The sequence below is a fragment of the Phocoena sinus genome, chromosome 14, assembly GCF_008692025.1.
Source record: "Phocoena sinus isolate mPhoSin1 chromosome 14, mPhoSin1.pri, whole genome shotgun sequence".
Taxonomy (NCBI): Eukaryota; Metazoa; Chordata; class Mammalia; order Artiodactyla; family Phocoenidae; genus Phocoena; species Phocoena sinus.
In genome coordinates, this window is record NC_045776.1 from 78,266,650 (window position 1) to 78,284,426 (window position 17,777).

General features: G+C 47.3%; 1 protein-coding gene across 1 annotated transcript in view; it reads right to left on the reverse strand.

Annotated features, from left to right (window-relative positions):
- KSR2 (kinase suppressor of ras 2) overlaps positions 1–17,777 on the reverse strand; it is a 327,436-nt gene that overhangs the window by 245,645 nt on the left and 64,014 nt on the right. Inside the window, exon 3 of the mRNA XM_032602629.1 lies at positions 6,929–7,442. Within this exon, the coding sequence (XP_032458520.1) occupies positions 6,929–7,442 (514 nt within the window). The remainder of the gene's footprint in view (positions 1–6,928; positions 7,443–17,777) is intronic.

The window sequence follows — 17,777 nt, forward strand, 5'->3', positions numbered from 1 at the left end:
TGCATATGCACGTGTATATGTGTGCGTGTTTTGGTAGTGCCACAGGAGTAAAATCACACTCATAAATTCAAATGCTAAACAAAAGAAAAGAACAAAAGGAAAAGAAGAAAGTAAAAAGGACTTTGAGAATGCATACACAGCAGGAGAGACGGTTTTGGCCAATACCAATCACAACAGTTCTGATCCAGCTCAACGTACCTGGACTGCAAGGCTACCAGTGATGAGAGACATACTATAGCTCATACAGTCTCGTTTTCTTGCCCTGCTTTTTCTACAAATGCCCATGAGGTACTACTGGGGACAGGACCGAAAGCCGAGCAGACCATCTGTTGAAAAGCACTGTGGGTACACCTGAGAGTGCCAAGAATGACTGGTCTCAAACACAGTGTTCCTCCCACCCAGCACCCACTAGGGTACTGGTGCTGGAAAGCTCACAGGAACCAATGGTTTTGAAAGATTCAGTTCTGTTCAGAAAGACCTGTGACGTCGGAAACCCCACTTCATCCCATGGAGAGGAAATAAAAGTAGGCTTAAAATTGCCAAGTTGGCAACAAAGAACCATCCCCAGCAGGGCTACCAGGGAGAAGGAGAGAAGAAACCAGACATTAAGCAGACAACCGAAACCAGAATGAGCCGAGTAATTCTGCAAATGCCTTTGGTTACATTCCACAGCGTAAAAGGCTGACTGCTCAAGCCTCCTCACCCACGCCCCAGTGGGGTTTACTCCCAAATCAAAGCTGCCCCGAGTGGGAAGAACCCCCAGAATAAAAAAAAAAAAACCACTATATACAGTTTGACCCTTGAACAATGTGGGTTCGAACTGCGTGGGTCCACTTATACACGGATTTTTTTTTTTTCAATAAGTCATACATGATCTGTGGTTGGAACTGCGGATATGGAAGGCCAACGATGGGACTTGAGATATGTGGATTCTGGTTTCCTTGGTGGGTCCTGGAACCAATCCCCTGTGGATACCGAGGGATGACACAAGTTTCATAAAACAATATTAATACTTAGCCTCACTACATGCAATGCATTCCAACATAATCTAGTCTAGGATAGTCTATTTCATACTTTTTAATGCTGGTCACAGCCCATTAAAATAAGCTCCTTGAGAAAAGGGAACCCTTGTACACTGTTGGTGGGAATGTAAATTCATGCGGCCACTGTGGAAGTAATATGCAGGTTTCTCAAAAAACTAAAAATAAAACTATCATATCACCAGGCAATTCTACTCCTGGGTATATATCCAAAAAACCAAAAACACTAACTCAAAAAGATACATGCACCCCAATGTTCACGGCAGCATTATCTACAACTGGCAGGACATGGAAGCAACCTAAGTGTCCATCAACAGATGACTGGCTGAAGAAGATGTGGCACATATATACAATGGAATGCTACTCAACCATAAAGAAGAACAAAATTTTGCCACGTGCAGCAACATGGATGGACTTGGAGGGCATTATGCTAAGTGAAATAAGTCAGAGAAAAAAACAAATACTGTATGATATCACTTACATGTGGAATGGAATGTAAAAAATACAACAAACTAGTGGATATAACAAAAAAGAAGCAGACTCACAGATATAGAAACAAACTAGTGGTCACCAGTGGGGAGAGGGAAGGGGGAGGGACAACACAGGGGTGGGGCAGTAAGAGGTACAAACTATTAGGTATAAAATAAACTACAAGGATATATTATTGTACAATATATGGGGCATATAGCCAATATTTTCTAATAACTATAAATGGAGTATAACCGTTAAGAATTGTGAATCATTATATTGTACATCTGTAACTTATATAATATTATACAACAACTATATTTCAATTTAAAAAATAGACCCAAAAAATAAGCTCCTTGACACTGGTCTTGGCAATGATTTTTTGGGTATGACACCAAAAGCACAAGGAAAAATAAATAAGTGGGACTATATCAAACTAAAAAGCTTCTGCATAGCAAAAGAAACAGTCAAAAAATGAAAAGGCAATCTACAGAATGGGAGAAAATACTTGCAAACCATATGTCTGATAAGGGGTTAATAACCAAAATACATAAGGAACTCCTACAACTAACTCAATAGGAAAAAAAAAAAGGGGCTTCCCTGGTGGCGCAGTGGTTGAGACTCCGCCTGCCGATTCAGGGGACACGGGTTTGTGACCTGGTCTGGGAGGATCCCACATGCCGCGGAGCGGCTGGGCCCGTGAGCCATGGCCGCTGAGCCTGTGCGTCCGGAGCCTGTGCTCCACAATGGGAGAGGCCACAACAGCGAGAGGCCCGTGTACCGCAAAAAAAAAAAAAAAAAAAGGATCCAATTAAAACATGGGCAAAAGACCTGAATAAACATTTTTCCAAAGAAGATTTACAAAAGGCCAACATGTATATGAAAAGGTGTTCAGTATCACTAATTATCAGGGAAATACAAATCAAAACCACAATGAGATATCACCTCACACCTGTTGGAATGGCTACCATGTAAAAGACAAGAGATAACAAGTGTAGGTGAGGATGTGGAGAAAAGGGAACCCTTGGGCACTGTTGCTAAGAATGTAAATTGGTGCAGCCACTGTAGAAAACAGTATGGAGTTTCCTCAGAAATTTTAAAATGGAACTACCATATGATCCAGCAATCCCACTTCTGGGTATATATCCAAAGAGGATGAAATTATCATCTCAAAGAGATATCTGCACCCCCATGTTCATTGCAGCATTGTTCACAACAGCCAAGATAGGGGGCAACCTAAATGCACATTGATGGATGAATGGATAAAGAAAACATGGCATACACACACACACACACACACACACACACACAATGGAATATTATTCAACTACAGAAAAGAAAACATCCTGCCATTTGCAACAACATGGATAGAACTTGAGAGCGTTATGCTAAGGGAAATGAGTCAGACAGAGAAAGACGAATACTGCATGGTCTCACTTATATGTGGAATCTAAAAACATTGAATTCATATGAACAGAGAGTAGAATGGTGGTTGCCAGGGACTAGGGGGTGGGAGAAATGGGGAGATGCTGTTCAGAGGGTACAGACTCCCAGTTACAAGGATAGGTTCTGGGGAACCTAACATACCATATGTTGACTGTTTAACAATATTATATTGTTAGCATTTGAAAGTTGCTAAGAGAGCAAATCTTAACTGTTCTCACCACAAAAAAAAGGTAATTATGCGAGGTAATGGATGTGCTAACTAACCTTATTGTGGTAATCATTTCGTAACACGTGTGTGTACTAAGTCATCCCATTGTACACCTTGAACTTACACAGTGTTATTTGTCAATTACATCTCAATAATGCTGGGGCAAAAAACAAACAGGCAAAGGGCAGCCTGTCTCACTTCGCCCCCAGCTTGTAGATTAAAAGATCTTGTGTCTGTCAAGCCAGGTTCTGCCTTCTGGTCAAATTCCACCTCACTCTGTGATCAACACAGCAATGAGTGAGGGAGATGCACAGTCTGGGGAAACCATGGCCAGCAGACCCCAAATGTCCCTCCCACCTTCCACAGCAGCAACTTGCGTTCCTAGCCTTCCTGCAACACCCCTCCCCACCCCACGTCCTGAGGTCTCAGCAGTCAGTCTCTCTGGCTCTCACAAAACCATAAAAATAAGGATTCCCCTGGTGGTGCAGTGGTTAAGAATCCACCTGCTAATGCAGGGGACATAGGTTCAAGCTCTGGTCCAGGAAGATCCCACATGTCGTGCAGCAACTAAGCCCGTGTACCACAACTACTGAGCCTGTGCTCTAGAGCCCACCAGCCACAGCTACTGAGCCCACGCGCCAGAACTACTGAGGCCTGAGTGCCTACAGCCCGTGCTCCACAGCTAGAGAAGCCACCGCAATGAGAAGCCCACGCACCACAACGAAGAGTAGCCCCCGCTCACTGCAACTAGATAAAGCCTGTGCGCAGCAACGAAGACCCAACGCAGCCAAAATAAGTAAGTAAAATATAAATAAATTTATATAAAAAACCCATAAAAATCAAGCCCAACTCCAATCAGAAAAGCATCAACCCTCTGTTAGGTCTCTGATGTCCCAAATATGTCTGGTGAAGTGGTATGTTTCCAATACAGATTTCACACAGAAGCTTGAGTAACCTTCATAAAATCAGATCTGATCGTGTCTTCCACTTAAATCACTTTAAGGCCTTAGAAGGGAGAATCACCGCCTACAGCAAGGCTTCTGCCAGGGCATACTACAGCCAGTGGGCCAAATGCAGCCAGGCACCTGTTTTTAAATAAAGTTTTATTGGAACATCACCATGGCCGCTTATTCAGCTATTGTCTGTGGCTTCTTTTGCTACGATGGCAGAGATGCCACAGACCACCTGACCTGCAAAGCCTAAAACATTTACTATCTGGCCCTTTACAGAAAAAGTGTGCCCATGCCTGGCTTTCCTGTCTCTTTTTTCATCATTGCTGTAAAATATATATAACATAAAATTACCATTTTAAACATTTTTAAGGGTACAATTCAGTGGCATTAAGTACATTCACATTGCTGTCCCACCATGGCCACCATCCATCTCCAGAACTTTTCCACTTCCCAAACTGAAACTTTACCCAGTAAACACGAACTCCTCATTCCCCTCCTCCAGCCCCTGGCAACCTCTATTCTACTTTCTCTCTCTGTGAATTTGCCTATTCTAGGCACCGCACATCAGTTCAATCATACCGTAGTTGTCCTTTCGTGTCTGGCTTAGTTCACTTAGCATAACGTTTTCAAGGTTCATCCATGTTGTAGCAGGCGTCAGAATTTCATTCCTTTTTATGGCTGAGTAATATTTCATTGTACGGATGGACCACACTGTGTTCATCCCTTCATCTGCTGATGGACACTCGGGTTGTTTCACCTTCTAGCTGTTGTGAACAGGGCTGCCACCTGCCTAACCCAGGAGTCTCTTCTTGCATCGTCTGCCTGCTCCCTTAGCCACAGAGGCCTTCCATCAGTTCCTCCAATGGGTCATGCTCCCTTCCTGAAACAGCTCCCACCCCTTCCACCATCTTAATCCCTAATTAACCTTCAGTCCAAACAGTTCTTCTGGAAGCCACGCCGACCAAACCCTCCCCAGTCCCCCCACTCAGCTCCCTGCCAGTGCAAACTCGATCAGCTCCACAAGCTCTGACAGCATCCTGCACTTTCTCCTGATAGCCTGTAACACTGTTCGTAAATACTGGACATAAGATTATAACACCTGGGGCTTCCCTGGTGGCACAGTGGTTGAGAGTCCGCCTGCCGATGCAGGGGACACGGGTTCGTGCCCCGGTCCGGGAAGATCCCACATGCCGCGGAGCGGCTGGGCCCGTGAGCCATGGCCGCTGGGCCTGTGTGCTGGAGCCTGTGCTCCGCAACGGGAGAGGCCACAACAGTGAGAGGCGCGCGTACCGCAAAAAAAAAAAAAAAAGATTATAACACCTATGTGTGGTTACTGGATTAGTGTCAGTCTTCACGAGGCCAAGGGCTATGTCTTTTTCCTTTCCATCGTACCCCGCCGACTAGCCCAGAGTCTAGAACACACCACATTTCATCAATTCTAAGATGCACACGGGATGTATCTTACGATCAACGTCTTAGATTCACCCACAAATGGTAGTGAGAGCTCACGAAACACCGGCTAAATCGTTGAAATGGAAATGCAGTGAACCGTTCCCCAGTGGTTGCCCCACCTCAGAGCTCCCAGAACCGGGGTCCACACCTTTCACACACGACAGTTCCCAAATTTAGACTCTTCCCCGCATCTCCTCATAGGATTATCCATAATCATTTTACCTTCTATGCCTCAGATGCGATTTTGTTAAAGGTAAATATTTAAAACGTGCTACTCACTTCTGTGACCCTGTTTAGCATTTCTTCCATTTTTAATATACTGAGACCTCAAAAACCTGCAAGGGACCCAGGTCACAGTCAGCCTCTGAGGGGCCCTGGAGGGAGCTGCCCCATTTCTCTCATTAGCCAGCATACAGCCACAGACACCGTGTCGCCCTCTGCTGGCAGCAAGTCCCACCTACGCACCCCCCCACCCCCGCAAGTCAGAGCCAGGTACAACCCATGTCAACTTTCAGGATTTTTCTCCCCTGGGTGCCTGTGGCCCCACCTGCAGCTTCTGTGGGACGACCTTTGCTCTGACAGTCCCCTCATCCGCTCCCTGAGCCCCCTCCCACCCCCAGCAGACCTGGGCATGTATCTCAGGTATAAACACAGAGCAAGTCCCAGGCACAGGGTTGGTCAGGGCAGCACCATCCAGCACCGCAGCCACGTGACACAGGCAGCCAGTCCACACTTGGAAGGTGGCCAGTACGAACTGAGCTGAGCTGCTGGTGTGAGATACCCTCCAGATTTCAAAGACTCAGTGTGGAGAAAAGGATGCAAAGTATTTCCGTAATAACACTTTACACTGATTCTACTGTGAAATGATCACGTTTTACGATATTGGGTTAAATGACAGATCATGAAAGTTAATATCACTCGTTTCTTTTGACTCTTTTAAGGCAGCTACTAGAAACCGTAAGGTCGCGTGTGCAGCTGGCGTCCTATTTCTAGGGGCAGCATGAGGATAGACTCTGCAGGGACTGGCAAGTTTTCCTGTAAAGGGCCAGACGGTAAAGACTGCGGCTTTTCGGGCCACCCTCAACTCGGCCATCGCAGCAGGAAAGCACCCACAGACAAAACAGAGCGGAACGAATCTGGATGCGTTGCAATAAATTCGGATTTGGCTCCTGGGCTATAGTTTTCCGACCCCTACTTTACAGCATTAATAGTATTAAAAGGGGTCATTTCTGGGAAATTCCGGACCAGCCATTAGGGAAAAACCACCTTTCATTCAACTGGAGGAGGGAAATACAAGTTGATTTGAAGCTTCCCTGACTGGGAGGCTCAGCTGCCCCCGGGAACCCACCAAATGCACTCACTTGGGCGTGTGGGCCTCATCTACGCGGTGACCCAGCTGGAACTCGTGGGACTTGCTCCGATGCAGGGCCGTGAAACCCGGGATCAGGTGGATCAGCTTTCGGGAGGAGGGCGGCGGGGTCCCCGGGGGCTTCAGCTTGTTCTTCCTCCTCATGGGTGGCGTGCCGGGCGGGGTCACGGTGGTGATGATGTTGGGGGTGCGCGGCGGGGTGCGGACCGTGTGCCGCTGCCGGGGCGACGGAGGCAGGGACCGGTGGCCCGACTCCAGTGGCAGGGGCGGGCACAGGCCCGGGTAGGCGTCCACCGTGAGCCTGTCCACGTGGGTGTACACGGGGGGCCCCGGGCTGGGGCTGGCGTGACAGTAGTGCTGGACGCACTTGGACTGGACCCTGGGGCTCTGGGAGAGGTGGGTGCGGATCCACGGGGTCGGCTCCGGGGGGCACACGGGGTTGTTCTCCTTCCCCGTCTCCGTGGTGGGCCACTGGATGGTCCAGTCTTGTTTGGAAAGGTTGCCTCCTGAGTTGGGACAAAGGAGCAGAGACGACAGATGAGCCATGAGAAAGTGGGTGAATTACACTGTAGGCACATTACCGTAGATGAGCGTTACACCGTATACACCGTGCACCGCGCGTGTGCTGCTTACAGCGTGCTCTGTACGCATATTTACATAAATTATGCACGGTATGGCTGTGTGCACATTTACATAAATTATGCACGATATGCTGTACACATATTTACATAAATTCAACCACACCCACTTGGCCCCTCCAAAAAGAATGAAACCCTTTAGTTGACCGTCTCACCATAATCCCCATTCAACAGCCTTGCCCTCCACTGTCCAGGGTTGGGGAGCCCACAGCTCACAATGTCCAAGGAAAGAGCATGGCAGGTGTGGGAGAGGCGAGGAGGCTGGTAGGGACAAAAGCATAGAGGTAGAAAGGAGATTTTCTTGTCTTACAACAGTTTATTAGAAAAAATGGAGCACTAAAAAAAAATCCTACTGCCTGAATGCAACTTGAGGTTTTTTTCAGCCCTGATATAAGCTAAGTCAGAAAATAAAACTAAATCCTATAGTTCACTAACATTTTTCACTCATTTGCTGTATTAAGAGTGCAAATACGTATTTGGTCTACACATACAGACTCTCAGGCTACAATGTGCAGTCCTACATCCTCTACACTAAGAGATGTAAAAGCGTAAGGGTCAAATACTGAGACCAAACGTTCAGGCTCCAAAACCATCTAAGTCAGGGCAGGCACTTTCCTGGGTCCCTTTTCCAGTGTCTTCTCGAAGGCAATATATGGTGACAATGGGAAAACTGGCTCAGGAGGCTGAAGGGACAGGTGAGGGCAAACCTCCAGGCCCATGTGGATTTTATACCAAGTTCAACAGGAAGCCATCGAGGGTTTTGATCTAAAGTTCATTTCTCTAGTTAGCATCTATCACCCTACAAAGATATCACGTTATTATTGACTATATTCCCCACGCTGTAACTAGACTTACCGTGGTGATCGTTTTGTAATATATAGAAATTTCAAATCACTATGCTGTATACCAGGAAGTAACAGAGTGTTGTAGGTCAATTATACTTCAAAAGACAAACAAACTTATAGAAAAAGAGATCAGATTTGTCATTACCAGAGATAGGGGTGCGGAGGAGGAGAACTGGATGAAGGCTGACGAGAGGTGCAAACTTCCAATTATAACAGAAATAAGTACTAGGGATGTGCTGTACCACGTGATTAATATAATTAATACTGCCATTTGTTACACAGGGAAGTGGTTAGGAGAGTAGATCCTAAGAGTTCTCATCACAAGGAAAAAACTAGTTCTTTTTCTTTTCTATCTGTATGAGATGATGGAGGTTCACTAAACCTACTGTGGTCATCACTTCATCATGTATGTAAGTCAAACTGTTATGCTGGACACCTTAAACATACACAGTGCTGTATGTCAATTATTTCTCAACAAAACGGGAAGAGAGAGAGAGAGAGAGAGAGAGAGAGAGAGAGAGGTAATAGAGGATAGATAGACAAATAGATAATAGATGATAGATAGATAGAGGCTGCTGCTTGGACAAGGAGAACCCAGTTAAAGGCTATCACAGGGCTCCCACTGAGAGGATGCTGGCTTCCACTTGGGTGGTGGCAGCACAGATGGAGACAAGTCAGCAGGTATCAAGAGAGGACCACGGGGCTTCCCTGGTGGCACAGTGGTTAAGAATCCACCTGCCAATGCAGGGGACACGGGTTCGAGCCCTGGTCCTGGAAGACCCCACATGCCGCAGAGCAACGAAGCCCATGTGCCACACCTACTGAGCCTGCGCGCTAGAGCCCGCGAGTCACAACTGCTGAGACCGCGAGCCACAACTACTGAGCCTCCGCTCTAGAGCCCGTGCTCCACAACAAGAGAAGCCACCGCAATGAGAAGCCCGCGCACCACAAAGAAGAGTAACCCCCGCTCGCCGCAACTAGAGAAAGCCCGCACGCAGCAACAAAGACCCAACGCAGCCAAAAATAAATAAATAAATTTATTTATTTTTTAAAAGAGAGAGAGAGAGAGAGAGAGAAGACCACGTGGCAGGACCTGGCAGAAGGCGATCGAGTGGGCCCTCCCATCAGAGGCCAAGCTGAAATAAATTCCAACTCGTGGCCGACTGGCAATAACAATAATAATTACTATAAGGACCATGACAAGAGCTAATTTATAGAGCATTTGACAGTTTACAAAGTGCTTTCATGAACACTGACTCACTGCCCCTTTTTTAATTAAAAACAACTCATTTTGTTGTTACATATTCATTATAGAAAAATTAGGAAATTCGGATAAGGAAAAAGGCAATGTTGTTCTACAGCCGAGCCATCCTGCCTATTAATGCTCGGCTGTGGAGCCTGCCAGCTGGTTTGCTGTGCTTTCTTTTTTTTTTTTTTTTTAAGAAACACCATAAGATCTTATTTAATGGTTGGTCATCTGTTTTCTTCATTTGTTATATTGAGACTGTTCCACATCTTACTTAATTTTCATAAATCTGCGTGCAAAGGGCCATTTGATCTCTACTTTGTAGATGAGGAAATGTATGTGCAGAGATGAAGATGTTTCCAAGGTTACAGCAGAGATGGGAGCTGGTCTCTGGGATTCAAACCCAGGATCTTGGCCAACTCAACAACGAGGGCACAGGGCCTCTGGGACAGTGGGACCTGCGTTCACCGAAGACCCTGGACCGTCATAATCCGCACAATGGAAGCAGGAGCTGGAGCAAGGCTACTTCTGGCAAGAGTCTCCCTTTTCCTCCCTCCCAGACTTTGCCAGAACATTCTACCAAAATCACCATCACTATGGCGTGTCGATTCTCAAATATTTACACATACACATTAGCCCAGGGACTAAGAGAGCCAGCTCTGGAGTCAGATGACTTGGCCCTAATTCTGGCTCTCCTACTTCCCGGCTGTGTGACCTTGGACACTCATCAAACGAGTCTTAGCTTTATCAGCAGTGAAACAGGAAAATAGTAGACCTGCTCCGGGGGAATATTATGAGGATCAAATGCAATAACACAAGCAGTGTGCTGGGCCCAGCACCTGGCACACAGCCGGCCCTCCATAGATGTTCGCTGATTGTACTGCAATTCTCAACGCCATGGTGATGCGTTGCTACCTCCCGTTTAAAGTGTATGCACCTGTGCTGAGAGCTGAACACGGCACCAGGTGACATCACCTCCCTGTGTACCTCTCGGAAGGTGATGTTCAGAGAGGCTGAATAGCTCTGAGAGCTGGGAAGAGACAGACAGAGAATCAAGCCCAGATCAGCTTGATTCACCCAGCAAGCTCTGGATTGATGTATTTGCTCAGGAAATACAAACACATTGCCAAATGAGCCTAAGTAAAACATGTGTAAGAAAGTAAATCTATTTTTTTAAGTTATCTTAATCATATACCACACTCCAAGGCCACAGGGAAGTACTGTGGGCATTATCGCTAGAGCTCATGCTCCCTTGAGTGAAGTGAAAAGAATATGGGACTGCAACTCAGAGAGATCCAGCTTAGAACTCTGGTTCCACTGCTGATCAGCTCTGTGATCTTGGGCCAGTTACTTGACCTCTCTGAGACTCTGGGGTTTGTAAAATGAGAATGAATGATCATGGCTCCCTTGGAGGGTGCAGTGAGGATTAAACACATTCATTCATTCATTCACCCAAGTATATTTCACAAATATTTGAACTCTTCTCGTATACCAGGCACTGTTCTAGGCACCAGGATACAGCAATGAACAAAAGAGACGAAAGTTCCTGTCCTCACAGAGCTCATGTTCTTGGTAAGGAAACAGAGAAGAAAAGGGGATGAACAAAGAAAGTAACATTATATTACTTATAAGATGTCACATATAATATAATGGCTGTAATATGTCAGTGATAATAAATGCTAGGGAGGAAAAGAAAGCTGGACGTGGGCACCAAAAAGGAGTATTGGGGCTACTTCAATCAGAAAAGGATGCAGACGTGACAGTGGGCATTTGAGCAAATACCAGAGTGAAGCAAGCAGTGAGTTAATGAGACACAATGAGCCGAGCTGTCAGCACAGAGCCTGGACCACATGGTGATGCAGACAAATGGGCGGGTGCTTGAGGATGAGTGAGACGTCTGTCGTGGATGCCTGGGACTCATCTAGCCTGCTCCCCAGGCACTCGCTATACCAGCGCCTGGCGTCGGGCGTCTGTCTCCCCTGTCCTCGAGATGCTCACAGGCCAGTGGGAAGATCAACGATGAAATAAGCACTCACTGCAATTGCACTCCCAGGTATAGACCCAAAGGAATTGAAAGCAGCACTCAAATGTCTGTATGTGAATGTTCACAGCAATGCTAGTCACAACAGCCAAAAGGTAGAAACAACCCAAATGCCCATCGACTGACAAATGGATAAAGTAAAGGTGGTGCGTCCATACCACGGGACGCGATTCCACCATCAAAGAGAATGAACTACTGGTACAGGCTACAATGTGGATGAACCTCAAAAGCACGATGTCAAGTGGAATCAGCCAAACATGAAACGTCACATAGTGTATGATTCCATTTATACGAAATGTCCAGAATAGCAAATCCATAAAGACAGAAATCAGACTAGTGGGTGGCCAGGGGCTGGGGTGGGGGAAGGAGGAATGGGGGGCAACTGCTTAATGAGTACAGAGTTCCTTTTCGGGTGATAAAGTGTTCTGGAACTTGATAGAGGTGATGGTGCACAACGCTGGGAACGCAACTAAATGCTGTGGAATCGTCACTCTTAAATGGTTAATGGTATGTTCTGTGATGTTTCACCTTGCTTAAATAAATGTAAGTACTCACAATATGGAACCGGGAATCCAATGTTAGAGAAAGTGCAGGTGAGTGAGAGCAGAGGGGAGGAAGCCACCTTTCTGGGGAGGGATGGGGAAAGGCATCCCGGAGGAGCAGACACCTAAGCCCAGATCTTGAGGATGAAGGAGAACATCCTAGGAAAGGGGCAGAGTGGAGGGTGTAGGAGGAAGGATGAGGACAGAGGGAACAGCAGGGCCAAGGGCCAGGAGACGGCAGAACGTGGTGAGTCTGGACTGCAAGCAGTTCAGTGTGGCTGGAGATATTCCGAAGGAGGAAGAAATCCAGGCTGAGGCTGGAAAGAAGGGCAAAGGTGGGACCGTCCAGGGATTTGCTCTGCTAAGGTGGAAGGGGATGGTGACTGATCCCCTGCAGTGGCCTCCTGCAGAGCTCCTGGAAACCTGACACAGCCCAGGGCTCAAGGCCACCAAACCCAGTAATAAGCAAGGGGGAAGCTCTGGTCTACCATCATGCAGCTGTAAGCTCCAGGCCTGGACCCCAGCCCCACAGTCATGCCCAAGGAGGGGCTGGCACTCCCACAACCATAAATGATGATAGCATGGAGGCCAAGTTCCTGCTTGGCCATACTGTTATATCCACAAGGCTTGGGTCCCAAACCCCTGCTTATGCCAAGGGAAGGGCTGGCTCTCCCAGTGGGTAAATGCTGAGAAGTGGGTTAGGGCTGGAGGCCAAGGTTCTTTCCATCACATCACTGTTACACCCCAGCCCCTGCTCATACCAGTGGACATGCTGGCGCATCCCTGATCCTGTGGCTTACATACCAGAGCCCAAGGAATGGAGTCCATTTGCCACGGGCTCCTGCAGGACGCAGGGTGCTGGCCCAGAATGCACGCACTGACTGCTCTCTCTGTCCCCTTGTGATTAAAGCTGTCCCAGAGGCTCTGGTGCAGGGCTGTGTGAGCATCATTCTCGCTCAATAGGACCCACTGTGCATAGCAGGCATGACCAGATGAGTGCTGTGGAAAGACGTGTCTGAAGCCAGCCCTCCAACTGCGCGAGCGCGAGGGGCACGGGCTGGGCGTGGGGCTGGGGGTGAAAGGGGCAAGGATCGTACAGGTCCACGGCAGCCGCAGGAGCCCAGCCTGAGGCTGCTGAAGGCACCTGCGTGGGAGATGACGGGGACCAGGAGTGGAGCTGTGGCAGCAGAGACGGAGACGAGTGGGGTGACTAGTATGAGAGGAGGAGAATCGAGTAGCTGCCATGTGCTGAGCCTTACGGTGCTCCTGACGCTGCTGTTCCAAGTCCTTTACTTGTATCAAGTTAATAGCCGCACAGCAATCCTACAGAGCAGACAAAAGTCACTCTATTTTATAGACGTGGAAACTGAGGCACAGAGAGTTTAAATGACTCGTTCAAGGCGATACAGTTGGAGAGAAGGACAGCTGGGCTGGTGGTCTGCGCCCTTGAGCATGACACTAAGCCAAGGCTGACGTCCCGGTTCCCCCACCCCTGGTCACATGGTGGCTGGGGGCATGCATCACAGCAATGGAAACACAGAAGGAGATGGAGCACAGGGCAGGGCGGGGGGGCAAGTTCAGGGTCACACCAGCCAAATCTGAGGTTCCTGCAGGACATCTGGGTAGCGATACCCAGGACGCAGTAGAATTTACCTTCTCTTTTGCTCCCAGGAAATCCTGGAGAACTGCTCAAGAAGAATTTATTTTTCTAGGCTGAGAGAAGTGGTCGGGAGATTCTAAAACCTCCCAAGTCTGTCCAAGAGTGTCAGACTCCTCTTAGAATTTTTTTTTTTTTTTTTTAAGAAAGACATGCCAGGGGCATCCCCTGTGGTACAGTGGTTAAGAATCCACCTGCCAGTGCAGGGGCACGGGTTTGAGCTCTGGTCCAGGAAGATCCCACATGCCGCAGAGCAACTAAGCCCATGTGCCACAACTACTGAGCCTGCACTCTACAGCCCGTGAGCCACAACTACTGAGCCTGTGCTCTACAGCCCGCAAGCTACAACTACTGGGCCCGTGTGCCACAACTACTGAAGTCCGTGTGCCTAGAGCCTGTGCTCCGCAACAAGAGAAGCCACCGCAATGAGAAGCCCACGCACCACAACGAAGAGTAGCCCTCGCTGGCCACAACTAGAGAAAGCCTGCACGCAGCAACGAAGACCCAACACAGCCAAAAATAAATAAATAAATTAGAAAAAAAAAGAAAGACATGCCATGATTTAATCATGTTCACCTTTTGTCTCCTCTCCCATTTGATCCCTGAATCTCCAGAGCAGAGAGCCCATGGCCCTGAATTACAGGTCAGGGAGGAGAGGTAATGAACACATCACCCACTGACTGACTCCCTCAGAAGGAGAAGGGACACCTCCACATTTGGAAGACTTGCTTTCTGAACAGAAAGAACAAGAATAAATTCTAAGTAAACATCAAGCAAGGAAGTGGAAGTTTTTATATGCACAGAACACCCTGGACTTTGCAACATGATGTTTAGAAATGAACTTGCCCCAACCTTTCCTGTGACTCAGTTTCTTCATCTGTAAAACGCAGATCACATTAGAGCTTTCCCCTAGGATTATTCTGAGGATTAAATAAGACCATACAAGCAGGACATTTAGCACTATCTCTGGCACACAGCCCAATGCTGCATAAATATTAGTGAAAATGGGAGTAAAACCACCTATGTTACGTGACGCCGGTGAGGACTAAATGAGGTAGATGTGGATATATAGTGCCGGGCCTTCAGGGCCTGTGTCCTTGATCTGGCCAGCTGCCATCCCCTACTGGAAGCAAACCCGTGATATCAAAAGCCACTGAGTCCGGGCTTCCCTGGTGGCACAGTGGTTGGGGATCCGCCTGCCGATGCAGGGGACACGGGTTCGTGCCCTGGTCCGGGAAGATCCCACATGCCGCAGAGAGGCTGGGCCCATGAGCCATGGCCGCTGAGCCTGTGCATCCGGAGCCTGTGCTCTGCAACGGGAGAGGCCACAACAGTGAGAGGCCCGCATACGGCAAAAAAAAGCCACTGCATCCTTATTGTGGTTGAATTGTATCCCCACCAAAGCTATGTTGAAGCCCTAACCCCCAGTGCCAGTAAATGTGATCTTATTTGCAGATAGGGTCTCTGCAGATGTAATCAAGTTAAGATGAGGGAACAGTGGATTACGGTGCACCCTAAACCCAACGACTGGTGTCCTTAAGAAGAGGAAAGGACACACAGAGGAGGAGGCCATGTGAGGACAGAGGCAGAGATCGCAGTGACACAGCTACAAGCCAAGGATCGCCAGCAGCCACCGGAAGCTGGGAGAGAGGCATGGGACAGATTCTCCCCTACAGCCTTCTCCTTGATTCTTCTCCACTAACACCTTGATTTTAGACTTCAAGCCCCCCAGAACTGGGAGAGAATACATTTCTGCTGTTTCAAGCCACCTAGTTTGTGGTGGTTTTGTTACAGCAGATCAAGGAGACTAACAGAGCCTTCAGCCAGGAGTCAGCAACATTTACTGAATACAGACTGTGGAGTTATGATAGAAAGTTAGCATTTGGAGGGCCCTGCCAGGCCCAGTTAGGGGATTCAGTGCTTGTCTTACCTGCCCTGTAAGGTAGATATTATTGATCTGTTTTATAAATGAGTTCTATAAAGTCCCATAGTTGGTAGTAACCTTCACCTTCATGCTTCCCCTTTATCACACGGCATCTGAAGTTGAGCTGGGACCCATTGCCCCCCACAGCCTACAGTTCTTCCAAATACACACACACACACACACACACACACACACACACACACACACACACACAGAACTCCATGAGATTCAAGGAAGCACTGAGTTGGTCCCAAGGATCGCTGTCCTAAAGTTTCAAAGTCTGAGAGATAAAAAGAGTGGAAGAAAAGCTTTACTCTCCAAATTCCCTTCTCCATCAAATTCTCTTCTCCTTTACCCTTCCATTAAAAAATCAGAAGTTTGGGGATGCAGAAGCAAAAAGCCTCATTTCATTAACCAAATTGACAGCCGCTCAACTGACAGGGATTCAACTTCTCTCTGCCGACGCTTCAGAAGTGTTTCGCAGACGGGCTATATTACATCAACTCTTCCCCTCTCTCTTTGGATCCTTTTTTTAATAAAGTCTGAGGCAAGAGGGTAATTTTTCATTTTAAATAGGGAAGGTGTGGCACCAAGGTGCTCTGGGGGTTATTAATCGTAGCCCTTGTCATCCGTTTCTGGAAAATCATTTTATTTCAAGTCTTGAATGGGGTGGGGAGAAGGGAATAGGTTTTAAGAAATGAAAGGTCTAAGGATTGATTAAAGACATTCCAAGGTGCAGGGATTTTTCTTTTGACATTCTCTGATAAGCAACCAAGAGAAATAAAAGCCATTCTCAAGGGAGAAAATTATTTCAGAAAGTCTAGGCAAGTGTCTAACTTCTTTGCCCCTTTCCATAAGCATTTTATAAACAGGTCAACGTCTGGCTTGGACTTTGTCTGAATTTCAGTGCCAGCATCAGAATGTATATATGCTACTATTCCAGAATCACCCCTGCTTGTAACTTTTGTGAATATTTCAAAACACTTATTAGTTTAATCCTCACAACTCTCTGGCAAGAAAGAGAACTTTTAGGACTTCCCTTGTGGCGCAGTGGTTGAGCGTCCACCTGCCAATGCAGGGGACGCGGGTTCATGCCCCGGTCCAGGAGGATCCCACATGCCGTGGAGCGGCTGGGCCCGTGGGCCATGGCCTCTGAGCCTGCGCGTCTGGAGCCTGTGCTCCGCAATGGGAGAGGCCACAGCAGTGAGAGGTCCATGTACCGCAAAAAAAAAAAAACAGAACTTTTAGATGCTGGCTGAAAATACCTCACTGGAGTCATTGGTAAAGCAAAAACATAGTAACAATAATAATTATTATTAACACTAACAAGAGTTACTGTTTATTGAACACTTACTATGCACCAAAGAGTATTCTAAGTATTTTACATGCATCACTTCACATTATCCTCACAAGACCCTCTGGAGAAAATTCTGCTACTGTCTTCATGTTACAGTGGAGGAAACGGAGGATCATCTGAGAGACTGAGTGGCCCAAGGTCACACAGCTGATAAGTGGTACAGTGGGGTTTCCAACACAGGTCTGTATCCCTCACCATCCCGATTTTTCTAGGAGCCTCCCAATGCTCTCAAGAAGTGGAGAAACAGCCAGAAGGCCCTTGAAAGGCTGAACCATTTTACACAGACCTTTCGGATCAGCATTTAGGGCAATGCCATCTGACCCTTCAAAAAAAAGTCAAATATGATACTCACTATAGACACAATCCCTGAAAGAGTGAAACCTGAAATCCAGGATGAATTTTCAAGTTTCTGGTTTGTAGTACTTGCAAAAAGAAACAAATATGGACAAATGAAAAACACACCATTGCCAAAGCAATTCAACAGTGGCAAGAATCTTAATCTAAGACCGCATTAATGAGCTTGGCATCCAGCCAAACTGTGGGTCCTGCTGGGCACTGTCTCCAACCCTGGACGTCCCCAAGCTGGACCAA